The sequence below is a fragment of the Lampris incognitus genome, chromosome 5 (genome assembly GCF_029633865.1).
Source record: "Lampris incognitus isolate fLamInc1 chromosome 5, fLamInc1.hap2, whole genome shotgun sequence".
Classification (NCBI taxonomy): domain Eukaryota; kingdom Metazoa; phylum Chordata; class Actinopteri; order Lampriformes; family Lampridae; genus Lampris; species Lampris incognitus.
This window is the reverse complement of record NC_079215.1, coordinates 55,814,961-55,828,133: the sequence shown is the minus strand read 5'-3', so window position 1 is coordinate 55,828,133 and position 13,173 is coordinate 55,814,961. Positions and strand designations below refer to the sequence as shown.

Sequence of the window (13,173 nt, the reverse complement as noted above, 5' to 3'; positions counted from 1 at the left end):
CAAAACACACGCATATACTACACATAATACACAACATGCAGTATAGTACACAGTAAGGATGAGAGCTGCTGGCAGTTGTGATCAAATTTCCACACAAAGTTAACTGAACATTTAGGAGTATATACTGGAGCAAAACCGTCAATGTTGTGATCTAGCATAACAGGCAACCCAAAAGCGCACACATACTCGGACACAACAACCACACAAATACAGATTTGCACATACTACACACACACACACACACACACACACACACACACACACATACAACATTTCATGCTTCCGCACTCCCTCTGCCACAAACACAAACACAACCCTGCAGACATGTACACAGACGTACTCTGCAGTTTCTTGCCAGGGCTGTCTCCATGGACGTGTCTCCGCGGGAGGTAGGGCGATGGTTGGGGCAGAGGTAGAGAGGACACGTCGTGGGTTTGGAGCTTATACCAGTGAGGTTTGTCATCCAGCAGAGCTGTCTCCAGCTCTATAAGGATCTGGGGAGAGAGATAGATACAGAAGGAGCTTGACAATAGAAACAGAGATGACACAGATTTAATTAGCATTTGAAGGGTCAGTTGTTGCTTAGTGTTGCCTTGGTTCAGTTTTTGTGCATGTGTCAACAAACAAATGCAATAATATTAAAAATAATCCATTATCATTTCAAAAGTCAGGAGGAAAAGGCACTATGATTTGCCGATCAAACAGCCTGATGCTGCAATTGATATGATTTATTGTTCTTACTCAAATAGCCAACAACCCAGCCACTGAGGATGCACAAGCCAGCACATTCTTAGTGCCGGTCCCAAGCCCGGACAAATGGGGAGGGTTGAGTCAGGAAGGGCATCCGGCATAAAATCTTTGCCAAATCAGATATGCGGATCATAAATAAGATTTCCATACTGGATCGGTCGAGGTCCGGGTTACCAACGACCGCCACCAGTACTGTTAACCAGCAGGGTGCCAGTGGAAACTATGCTACTGTTGGGCGAAGGGGAAGGAGAGGGGGAAGGCATGTCCAGAGGCAGCTAGAGAGGAGAAAAGGTAGGCGTGTGGAGGTGAGAGTCGGAACTTTTAATGTTGGCACTATGACTGGTAAAGGAAGAGAGCTGGCTGATACGATGGAAAGAAGAAAGGTAGGCATACTGTGTGTGCAAGAGAACAGGTGGAAGGGGAGTAAGATCAGGAGTATCGGAGGTGGGTTCAAACTCTTCTACCATGGTGCGAATGGGAGAAGAAATGGGGTAGGGGTAATTCTGAAGGAAGAGTATGCCAAGAGTGTGCTGAAGGTGAAGAGAGTGTCAGACAGAGTGATGAGTATGAAGCTGGAAATCGAAGGTGTATTGCTGAATGTTATCAGCACATATGCCCTACAAGATGGGGGTGAGAAAGAAGAATTCTGGAGTGAGTTGGATGAAGTGGTGGAGAGGGTACCCAAGGAGGAAAGAGTGGTGATTGGAGCGGACTTCAATGGACATGTTGGTGAAGGCAACAAAGGTGATGAGGAGGTGATGGGAATGTATGGAGTCAAAAGCAAAGAGAGAGGTGGCAAAGGCAAAGGAAAAGGCATATGGTGAGTTGTATGACAGGTTAGACACGAAGGAAGGAGAAAAGGACTTGTACCAATTCGCTAGACAGAGGGACCGAGCTGCAAAGGATGTGCAGCAAGTTAGGGCGATCAAGGATAGAGATGGAAATGTGCTGACAAGCGAGGAGAGTGTGCTAAGAAGGTGGAAGGAATACTTTGAGGGGCTGATGAATGAAGAAAATGAGAGAGAGAGAAGGTTGGATGATGTAGGGATAGTGAATCAGGAAGTTCAGTGGATTAGCAAGGAGGAAGTGAGAGCAGCTATGAAGAGGATGAAGAGTGGAAAGGCAGTTGGTCCTGATGACATACGTGTGGAGGCATGGAGATGTTTAGGAGAGATGGCAGTGGGCTTTTTAACTAGATTGTTTAACACAATCTTGGAAAGTGAGAGGATGCCTGAGGAGTGGAGAAGAAGCACACTGGTACCGATTTTCAAGAACAAGGGCGATGTGCAGAACTGTAGCAACTGCAGAGGTATAACGTTGATCAGCCACAGCATGAAGATTTGGGAAAGAGTAATAGAAGCTAGGTTAAGAGGGGCAGTGACGATTAGCGAGCAGCAGTATGGTTTCATGCCACCAAAGAGCACCACAGATGCGATGTTTGCTTTGAGAATGTTGATTGAGAAGTATAGAGAAGGCCAGAAAGAGTTGCATCGTGTCTTTGTAGATTTAGATAAAGCATACGATAGAGTGCCAAGAGAGGAGGTGTGGTATTGTATGAGGAAGTCGGGAATTTCAGAGAAGTATGTAGGAGTGGTGCAGGATATGTATGAGGAAAGTTTGACAGTGGTGAGGTGTGCGGTTGGAATGACAGATGGGTTCAAGGTGGCGGTGGGATTACATCAAGGATCGGCTCTGAGCTCTTTCTTGTTTGCAATGGTGATGGACAGGTTGACGGACAAGATCAGGCAGGACTCTCCATGGACGATGATGTTCGCGGATGACATTGTGATCTGTAGGGTGCAGGTTGAGGAGAGCCTGGAGAGGTGGAGGTATGCACTGGAGAGAAGAGGAATGAAAGTGAGTAGGAGCAAGATGGAATACCTATGCGTGAATGAGAAGGAGGACAGTGGAATGGTCAAGATGCAAGGAGTGGAGGTGACGAAGGCATATGAGTTTAAATACTTGGGGTCAAAACTGTCCAAAGTAACAGCGAGTGCAGTAGAGAGGTGAAGAAGAGAGTGCAGGCAGGGTGGAGTGGGTGGAGAAGAGCATCAGGAGTGCTTTGCGATAAAAGGGTACCAGCAAGAGTTAAAGGGAAGGTTTACAAGATGGTTGTGAGACCAGCTATGTTATATGGTTTGGAGACAGTGGCACTGATGAAAAGACAGGAGGCGGCAGAGTTGAAGATGCTAAGATTTTCACTGGGAGTAATGAAGAAGGACAGGATTAGGAACGATCATATTAGAGGGACTGCTCAGGTTGGACGGTTTGGAGACAAAGCAAGAGAGGCAAGATTGAGATGGTTTGGACATGTGTGGAGGAGAGATGCTGGGTATATTGGGAGAAGGATACTGAATATGGAGCTGCCAGGAAAGAGGAAAAGAGGAAGGCCAAAGAGGAGGTATATGGATGTGGTGAGGGAAGACATGCAGGTGGCTGGTGTGACAGAGGAAGATGCAGAAGACAGGAAGAAAAGGCAACGGATGATCCGCTGTGGCGACCCCTAACGGGAACAGCCGAAAGTAGTAGTAGTAGTAGCGGACTCAAATAGCCAACAAACACCAGTGCAGTATAATTCCAAGAGCAGTCACTGAGCAGTTTCTATGCACTTCAGCAGCAGCAGAAGAAGATGAAAAAGAGGAAGAGGGGGCAACGGTAGCCCTACTGCAGGGAAAAGGTTGTTCAGTGCTGGGACGGAGAAGAATGAGGACATCGAATTGTGCAAATAAACCTTTTTGAGACCAGGAAAACGTGTTGGATTGCAATCAACCGTACCGAGGAGAAGGGGGTGCTAAAAAAAAAAAAAAAGCTAATCTGGAAGATACGGCACAGCGGGAGACAGAGGAGGAGTGGAAAGTCATAATTACGTTTGGGAGGGAGACCGAGCATTTTCACCCAGTGCAAATGACCAAAGTATTTTAAAAATTCGGAAAGATCGGATCTGCCAAAGTCCTTAACCAGCGAAGAGTCCTTATCTCAGCCATCGATAAAAAGCATCGAGACAAAATCCTCAAATTAGATGCATTTAGCGGTGTAAGGACCACAACACATCCCTGGTATAGTGGCTAAACTGAGAGGAGTCATGTGAGATGTTCCACTAGAAATAACCAAGGAGGAAGTCAAAAAAGACATAAGGTGGTGGTGGTGGTGGTGATGGTGGGGTGATAGAGGTTAAGAGACTTAGGACAAACAACGATGGTGTAAAGAAGGACAGTCTGTCAATGTTGGTGCAATTCAAAAGCACACATCCTAAAGCGATTAAAATGGGGTGGCTGAATTATAGGGTAAGAGAATATATCACAAACCCAATAGGATGCTTTAAATGCCAAAGAATGGGACACAGCCTAACAGCACTGTGGTGAACAAAGATATGCAAAATGTGCAGGTGAAGATTCATTCTTCTTTTTTTTCCATTCATCTTCAGCCACTTCTGCGGGGATGGGTCGCAGTGGTAGCAAGCTAAGTAGGGCACTCCAGACGTCCCTCTCCCCAGCAACGCCCTCCAGCTCCTCCTGGGGGATCCCAAGGCGTTCCCAGACCAGATTGGACATGTAGTCCCTCCAGCAAGTTCTGGGTCTACCCCGGGGTCTCCTTCCAGTTGCCCATGCACGGTAAACCTCCAAAGGAAGGCGCCAAGGAGGCATCCTAATCAGATGCCCGAACCACCTCAACTGGCTTTTTTTGATACGAAGGAGCAGCGGCTCTACTCCAAGCTCCCTCCGGATGTCCTAGCTCCTCACCCTATCTCTAAGGCTGAGCCCAGACACCCTATGGAGGAAACTCATTTCAGTCGCTTGTATCCGTGATCTCACCCTTTCGGTCACTACCAAAAGCTCATGACCATAGGTGAGGGTTGGAACAAAGATTGACTGGAGGTCAACTGAATGAAGATTGACTGGATTGATTGGAAGTGAATATGACTATGGTAAATGTGTGAAGGACACAAAACTGAGGTGTTGCAACTGTGGAGGAGAACATAGTGCTGCGTATGGGGGGTGTGCAGTACAGATTAAAGCAAAAGAGGTACAGAAATACAAAGTATTCAATAACATCCTATGCAGAAGCTTTGAAGAAAGTAAATGATGAAATGCAAAGTACAGTAACATATGAAGAGGTGGTGGGTGGTGAAGGAAATCATGGCAGCCAGGCTTTACCCCAGAGAACAAGTAGGCCTAGCAATACAGCAAGAAGACAGAACAGGTAGAGCTCCAATAATTCAATAGACGCAATGTTCCCATAAATGTAAGGTAAGAGAGGACATGTTGGCGGTAAATCAGACAAGGTTCATAGCCTTCATTTGTGAAATAATGTGGCTATCAAGCAAGGGGGAAAAAAGTGATAGAATTACGACAGCGGTCAATGCAGCAAAAGAATTTTTGGGTATTAAAGAACTGAAAGCAAAATATATTCATGAAATGTTGAAAGTAAACACCGATGGAGGATCGACATTTTTTTTTTTTTTTGGTGATCACTTATTACAATGGAAAGCAAGAGGCCTCATTGTTAATGACCAAGAATTTAAAAGATATGTATCAGAATTAGAACCACAACCAGGGGCCAAATGGATAAACCATGCGTACAAACAAAAAACTGTACGTATACCACTTTCCATGCAGATTTCTGAATCTATAAAAATCCACAGGTGGTGAGAATGTGTGTACCGGTAGCCTACACATCTTTCACACCATGCGTACCGTATATATCCAGTCCTTGAGTCTGATTAGTGTGATGTTTCAAGTTGGCAAAAAAAGGATAAGAAAAGTGAGAATTTGGGTGACACTTTATTTAGATTTTTTTTCTTTCTCTACATTATATATACCTTCACTATGATTACATAGTGATGTGTGACTGGTTACAACCATTTTTTGTCTAGCCTTAAATTCGTTCCAGCTTGAGTAACATCCTATTGCAGGAAGTGGACAAAAGACAAGCCAAATGCCAAAGAAGGAGACGTTGTCTTACTGACAGACAGCCAGGCTCACAGAAATGAATGGCCAATGGGACTGGTCGTCAAGGCTTTACAAGGAGGATTAGGCCCTTACGCCCTACTGCCTATAAATACCACACATGCCCAAAAGGTGCATTAACTGGTGTTTTGTTTTCAGAACAGACAGATCTAAAATGGCTTGCACCTTGGCAGTCCTTGGTCTCACTGAACCTTGACCCACCTGGTGCCCCAAATATGTGACCTGCCCCTTTCCAATCTCACATTTGGGCAAGTTGATTACCAACCCCGCCTGTTTAAGATGGTCAAACAGCTGTCTCATATGTTCCATGTGATCAGACCACGAAGTGCTATAGCAAACCACATCATCCCGGTATGTGACAGTGTTCTGCAGTCTGGAGGTTACCAAATTCATTAACCTCTGAAAGGTTGCCGGTGCGTTTTTCTCCTGTGTCACAAATGCAGGAGAGTACCCTTTCTGTCAACGGGACTTGCCAGTAGCCCTTTAACAAGTCAAATTTTGACATATACTGTGTATTGCCGACCTTATCAATACAGTCCTCCAGCCTGGGTATAGGTTATGCATCTGTTTTAGTTACATTATTTACCTTTCGGTACTCAATGCAAGGACACACACTTAAATCGGACTTGAGAACAGGGACTAAGGGAGTAATCCCTTACTTAGAGCAAATCACCGCTCATGGTCATTTTAGGTAGTAGTTCTTATCGTAACTTTTTTTGTGCAATTGATCTAAAACTAATTTTAATGCAAATATATGCAATTTTAGGAGCATTCATGGAATGGCAGGTCTGTATCTTTTTTTTCCACAAAGTTATTAAACTTTGAAAATCCAAAACGGTCAAAAATTACCGCCTTGGTCGTTCTAATTAATCTCCTCCAGGGTCCGTGGCTCAGAACTAATGGAATTCATTGCTTCTGTTACTTTCTGCCATTCAACTTGTTTAATTTTGTTGGTAATGTGTAGGCTTCCAAATAATATGAGTTTTCTTCTGTCAATTACATCAACTGAGTTCAAGTTCACAGTCAGTGCAATTGGGCATCTTCAATTGCTTCTTAAATGCTTAAATGCCGCCATTCCTCCTCAAAACTAAACTAAATGCTGGTCCTTTATATGCAAACCAGGCAATTGGGGGGGGGGGTTGTTGGAAGACATTTATAGTAAATTGTGGGTGTGAACAGAAGATTCGTGCACGTGCACAAAATTTCAGGATTATTGATGTATGAGGAAAACATGTGGGAACAGACGTATGTGGAGTTTTATAAATCTGACGCAAAGACTGCATATGCATGTTTCCTGTTAGGTATGAACAGATTCTACACCTAAATATACAGTTTTATACATTTGGCCCCAGATGTTTTATGTGTACAAGAAACTTGGCTAAGACCCCATCTTGACCTTATTATATCAGGGTATACCTCAGCATGGTAGACACGGTAGACAAGCAAGGTGGTGGTTGTGTTACATTTATAAAAAAGATAGCATAGTCTTTCAAAGACTATCATCACCAGCAGACATGGAATGTCTGAAGTGTGTAATGCAGATATCAAGCGCAAAATTATCAACTTTTACAATCCATGCATCGAGTTGAGTGTTGAAATTTTTAATGCGATTAAACATGGTAATAGAAGAGAAATCGTATGCAGTGATTTTAACGCATATAATAGCTTATGGGGTAGTAAACACAGATAATAATGGCAATGTGGTTGACGAACTGTCGGAAGAAAGATCAGTACTCTGTCTTTATGATGGCAAAGGAACAAGATTAGGTGTATACAGAAATGCTCTATCATGTCTAGCTCTAGCGTTAGTTTTTAGAAATATAGCATGCTCATGTGACTGGAACCTTAATGTTAGTTCTAGCATAGGGATTTTTCAAAAATACTGCATAGAGAAAGCTAATTAGGTTTTAATGAATGGTAATATAGAAGAATGTGCTTCTATAGTGACTAATGTAATTTTGAATGCTGCTTTGAAGAGCATACCCATGAGTAGACTAGGAAGAGGAAAGTGGTGCAATGGTGGAATGAAGACTGTGATAAAGCTGGTAGAGAACAAAATAAAGAATTGGGAGTATTAAGGAGTAATTTGAATCAAGAAACCCTAATAGACTACCAAAGCAGGGGGGGGGGACCTAACTCGTAGAGTTATCAAATCCAGTAAAAAGAATGCATAAAGGAAATACTGTTCTACTATACGTAGAGAAGTGAAATTAGTTGATGTATGACAAATTCCAGTGCTAGAGGATGGAGAAATAATTGCTGTAACAGATAAAGAAAAGACTAATATATTGGGTAAGAGCTTTGCCCATATACACAGTGGAAATCACTTGGATGATCTGCATAAAAAGAAGAAGTGCTAAGAGAAAACTGTGATATAATTAAGAAAAAATATAATGAGGACTCGACTCTGAAGCTGATCTGACCATGAGTGTATTAAAAACAGCAATACACAGCACTGGATACACATCAACAGGTCAGGACCAATTAAGTTATGCTATGTTCTGTAAATTACTTGATCAAGTACTGAGTATCATCCTCGAACTATTTAATAAGATATGGAGAGAAGGACTGATGCCAAAAATTGGAAGAGTGCACTTATTTTACCTTTTAGTAAACCTAGTAAAGACCTAAAACATGCGGGAAATTATAGGCCCATCGCCTTAACTTCACATCTATGCAAATGGATGGATAAGATTTTGGTCTGAAGACTTAACTGTATTCTAGAACAGAGAGGGCTAATAGCATCATATCAGAATGGATTCAGGAAAGGAAGATCTACTATGGATGCTGTTGTTAAAGTAAAGATTTGATGGCAATTGTTTTCTTTGATATTGAAAAAGCATATGACTATGTGGAGGGAAGGACTGATAATTCAAATTAATAAAATCGGCACTGGTGGAAGGTTATTCAACTGGGTACTAGATTTTCTATCTGAGCAAAAGTTTAGAGTTAAAGTGGGGCTGGCGTTATCTGATGAGTGCAATGTAGTTAACAGAATCCCCCAAGAAAGTGTCATTTGTCCAGTGTTATTTACAGTGCACCCAGAAAGTATTCACACCCCTCCACTTTCCCTACATTTTGTTATGTTACAGCCTTATTCCAAAATGGATTAAATTCCTTTTTTTCTCATCAATCTACACACAATACCCCATCATGACAAAGCAAAAAAGGTTTTGTAGAAATTTTTGAAAATTTATTAAAAATAAAAAACTAAAATATTGCATGTACATAAGTATTCACGCCCTTTACTCAGTACTTGGTTGAGGCACCCTTGGCAGCGATCACAGCCTCAAGTCTTCTTGTGTATGAAGCTACAAGCTTGGCACACCTATATTTGGGGCATTGCTCCCATTCTTCTCTGCAGATCCTCTCGAGCTCTGTAAGGTTAGATGGGGAGCGTCGCTGCACAGCTATTTTCAGGTCTTTCCCAAGATGTTCAATGGGGTTCAAGTCTGGGCAACTCGAGGACATTCACAGACTTGTCCCGAAGCCACTCCTTCGTTGTCTTGGCTGTGTGGTTAGGGTCGTTGTCGTGTTGAAAGGTAAACCTTCACTCCAGTCTGAGGTCCTGAGTGCTCTGGAGCAGGTTTTCATCAAGGATCTCTCTGTACTTTGCTCAATTCATCTTTCCCTCGATCCTGACTAGTCTCCCAGTTCCTGCTGCTGAAAAACATCCCCACAGCATGATGCTGCCACCACCATGCTTCACTGTAGGGATGGTATTAGCAAGGTGATGAGATGTGCCTGGTTTCCTCCAGACGTGATGTTTGGCATTCAGGCGAAAGAGTTCAATCTTGGTTTCATCAGACCAGAGAGTCTTGTTTCTCATGGTCTGAGAGTCCTTTAGGTGCTTTCTGGCAAACTCCAAGTGGGCTGTCATGTGCCTTTTACTGAGCAGAGGCTTCCGTCTGGCCACTCTACCATAAAGGCCTGATTGGTGGAGTGCTGCAGAGATGGTTGTCCTTCTGGAAGGCTCTCCCATCTGCACAGAGGAACGCTGGAGCTCTGTCAGAGTGACCATCGGGTTCTTGGTCACCTCCCTGACCAAGGCCCTTCTCCCCCCATTGCTCAGTTTGGCTAGGCAGCCAGCTCTAGGAAGAGTCCTGGTGGATCCAAACTTCTTCCATTTACAAATGATGGAGACCACTGTGCTCTTCGGGACCTTCAAAGCTGTAGACATTTTTTGTACCCTTCCCCAGATCTGTGCCTCGATACAATCCTGTGTCGGAGGTCCACAGACAATTCCTTTGACTTCATGGCTTGGTTTCTGCTCTGACATGCACTGTCAACAGTGGGACCTTATATAGACAGGTGTGTGCCTTTCCAACTCATGTCCAATCAATTGAATTTACTACAGGTGGACTCGAATCAAGATGTAGAAACATCTCAAGGATGATCAGTGGAAACAGGATGAACCTGAGCTCAATTTTGAGTGTCATAGCAAAGGGTGTGAATACTTATGTACATGCAATATTTCAGTTTCTTATTTTTAATAAATTTGCAAAAAGTTCTACAAAACCTTTTTCTCTTTGTCATTATGGGGTATTATGTGTAGATTGATGAGAAAAAAAGGAATTTAATCCATTTTGGAATAAGGCTGTAACAAAACAAATGAGGGGAAAGTGAAGGGGTGTGAATACTTTCCGGATGCACTGTACATTATGATCAACGATCTTTCTATGAATCTAGACAGAAGGATATAGTCATCACTATATGCAGATGATGGTGCTATATGGATTAGGGGGAGAGATGATAAAATTGTGCTGAGAAAGATTAAGGAGGCTTTTCTAAAGGTAGAAGAATGGTCATACAAATGGGGATTTAAACTTTCAAACAGTAAGTATTGTTATATGTAACTCACTAGGAAGAGAAAAATATATGAATAGAGTCTCCATTTATACGGACAACTGATGGAAAAAGTTAAGAAATTTAAATACCTGGTAATTTGGCTTGATGAAAGATGTGCATGGAAGATACATGTTGAAAAGCTAGAAACAAAATGTTAAAAAGTAATTAATCTAATGAGAGCTATAACTGGGGAGCAGATAAGCAGCCATATATATATATATATATATATATATATATATATATATGGGGCTTTGATGAGATCAGCAATTGATTATGGGTGTTTTGTTTATGGGGTAGCAATTATAGAACATTGATAGAATGCATTGATAGAATGCAAAATAAAACTTTTGAGACTTGGCGTTGGTGCAATGAGATCAACGTCAAGTAATGCTGTGCTGGTAGAATTGGGAGAAATCCCACTAGGGCTCAGAACAGACCACGTCTTAATAGGATGTGGGGATGAAAATACCACTAAAAGTGTCCTAAAAGACTGCTAGAAGTATAACAGATTTAAGGGAAATGGTTTTGGATGGAAGATAAAAGATAAAGGAGAAGAATTTGATGTTAAAGAAACAAGGTTTAGTTCCCCAAATCCAATAGGTAATATTTCCCCATGGCTGTTTCTTAGGGCTAAAGTTGATTTTAGTATCATGGAACTAAGGAAGGATTGGGTGGAAAGCAAAATAGGACACTGTGTAAACCAATATATAAGGAATTACTTTCATAACTACTTACAGATATTTATTGATGGCTGAAAAGATCAAAATGATCATGTAGGGACAGGAGTATACATCCCACAATTTCAAATTCATTTAGGCAATAGAATTAAAGATAAATTATCAATGAACTGAGATGATGGCAGTGATCATTGGGTCTTCAGTGGGTGGAAGAACTGAGGCCAAACAGTGGTGTTGTGTACTGACTTCAGCAGTACTTTTAACTTTACAGACTATGAAGTCAACCAGGGAAGCTCTTATGTTTGAAAATGTTCAATGTTTATTTAGAATGCAATGATTGGGAATAGATGCAGAATTTTGTTGGATACCTGCTCATGTGGGATTAAAGGGTAATGAATTTGCAGACAGGATGGCTAAACGTTCACTAAGTATGAGGCATATAATTGACATATCATTTGGAAAAGGGGAAGGTAAAGCACTAATCAAAAAGAAAATATCAGAACTCTGGCAGAAATAGTGGGATGAGGACAGTGAGGGCAGGACATACTATGGAATGCAAAAGAGACAGCATAGAGTGTTCAAGGGAGAAGTAGAAGAGAGGAGGTAGTTCTATCCAGATTAAGGTTTGATCACACTGGTTAAGACTATTTCTATTGGAAAAAATAAATTCACAAGTATACGCACACATATAACTGAAAATGCAGAACACATAATACACTGTGACAAATATGATGAAGAAAGGGTAAGGTTGCAACAAAGGGTGAGAGAGGCCGGACAAGGATGAGATTTAGAAGGGATATTAGGAAAAAATGGATATAGGATGTATGAAACACAGAGGGGTGATAGATTTTTTTTTTATAAATACCAGGTTGTTTAATTTGAATAAAAATTCATTTGTCCAAGACAGCCGAAAGAAGCAAATGTAAGACAACCTGCTTTTTTTTTGGTTTTGCCATTGTCAATTGTTCTTGACATACAGCAAAAATGAAAATTAACTAGCTGTTTTCACTACCACTGTAATGCTGTGATCTCCTAAGGCAGATCAGAGGAGGAGGGGTATGATAGACCACGTCAATTGTGTGTGCTATTTTGCTGTAAAAAAAAAAACAACGGTGTATTTTGAGACTAATTAATTCAGTATTAATTATTTAAATCGATTTTTTCATTTATCTTATATTCAAAATATTTTTATCCGAAAAAAAATATTGAAAACTTTTTTTGAGTTGCTCTGCATGTCCATGTCCGTTTATTCTCTTAAAACGTTGGTTTACATCATTGATCAGCATTTTGTAAACAGTGAAGTGGCGCTGGTGGCTTGAAATTGACAGTGCAGCACTTTGTAATCAAATCGCCAGTGTAATTGGTGTGTTACACCTATTGATGGTAATTCTGCATTGTGTTCTGGTTTTGTTGTGATGAAGAGGCAGTACTGGGTCTTTGGTGCTTTAATAAGTGTCTGTATTGGTACAACTACAGGTACAACTACATGCACAAAAGCGTCAGCTGTGTGCACCTGACAGACTTGGCTCCCCTCGTTCAGTTGGGGAAAAAAAGCTTTTTTTGGAACTTTAAATGACAATATGATATAATCTACTAGCTAATTTGACACAATACTATTCAATTGCATAGACAATACAATATGAATCACATAACTCAAGCATCAGAAATATAGAATAGAAAAATATTTAAAAAAAAAAATTAAATTAAAAAATGAGCAACGAGATCCAATTAGGTAACCAGAAAACCCATATTTCACTACTTTAACCAATATAAAAGGAAATAGAAAATCGCAGTACCAAATTCACATTAACACGTCACCAAAATTGAACTAAAATTACATTAACGGGCAATGCTGCAGTGTTATCATAGCAATCACAACAGTTAAACTCTACTTATATATAGCTAACTGTCGTGGATTAAGGCTATGAGGC

The 13,173-nt window shown here is 41.3% G+C and overlaps 1 protein-coding gene across 1 annotated transcript in view; it reads right to left on the bottom strand.

Moving 5' to 3' along the window:
* rims1b (regulating synaptic membrane exocytosis 1b) overlaps positions 1–13,173 on the bottom strand; it is a 155,207-nt gene that overhangs the window by 30,721 nt on the left and 111,313 nt on the right. The window contains exon 15 of the mRNA XM_056280117.1: positions 341–494. Within this exon, the coding sequence (XP_056136092.1) occupies positions 341–494 (154 nt within the window). The remainder of the gene's footprint in view (positions 1–340; positions 495–13,173) is intronic.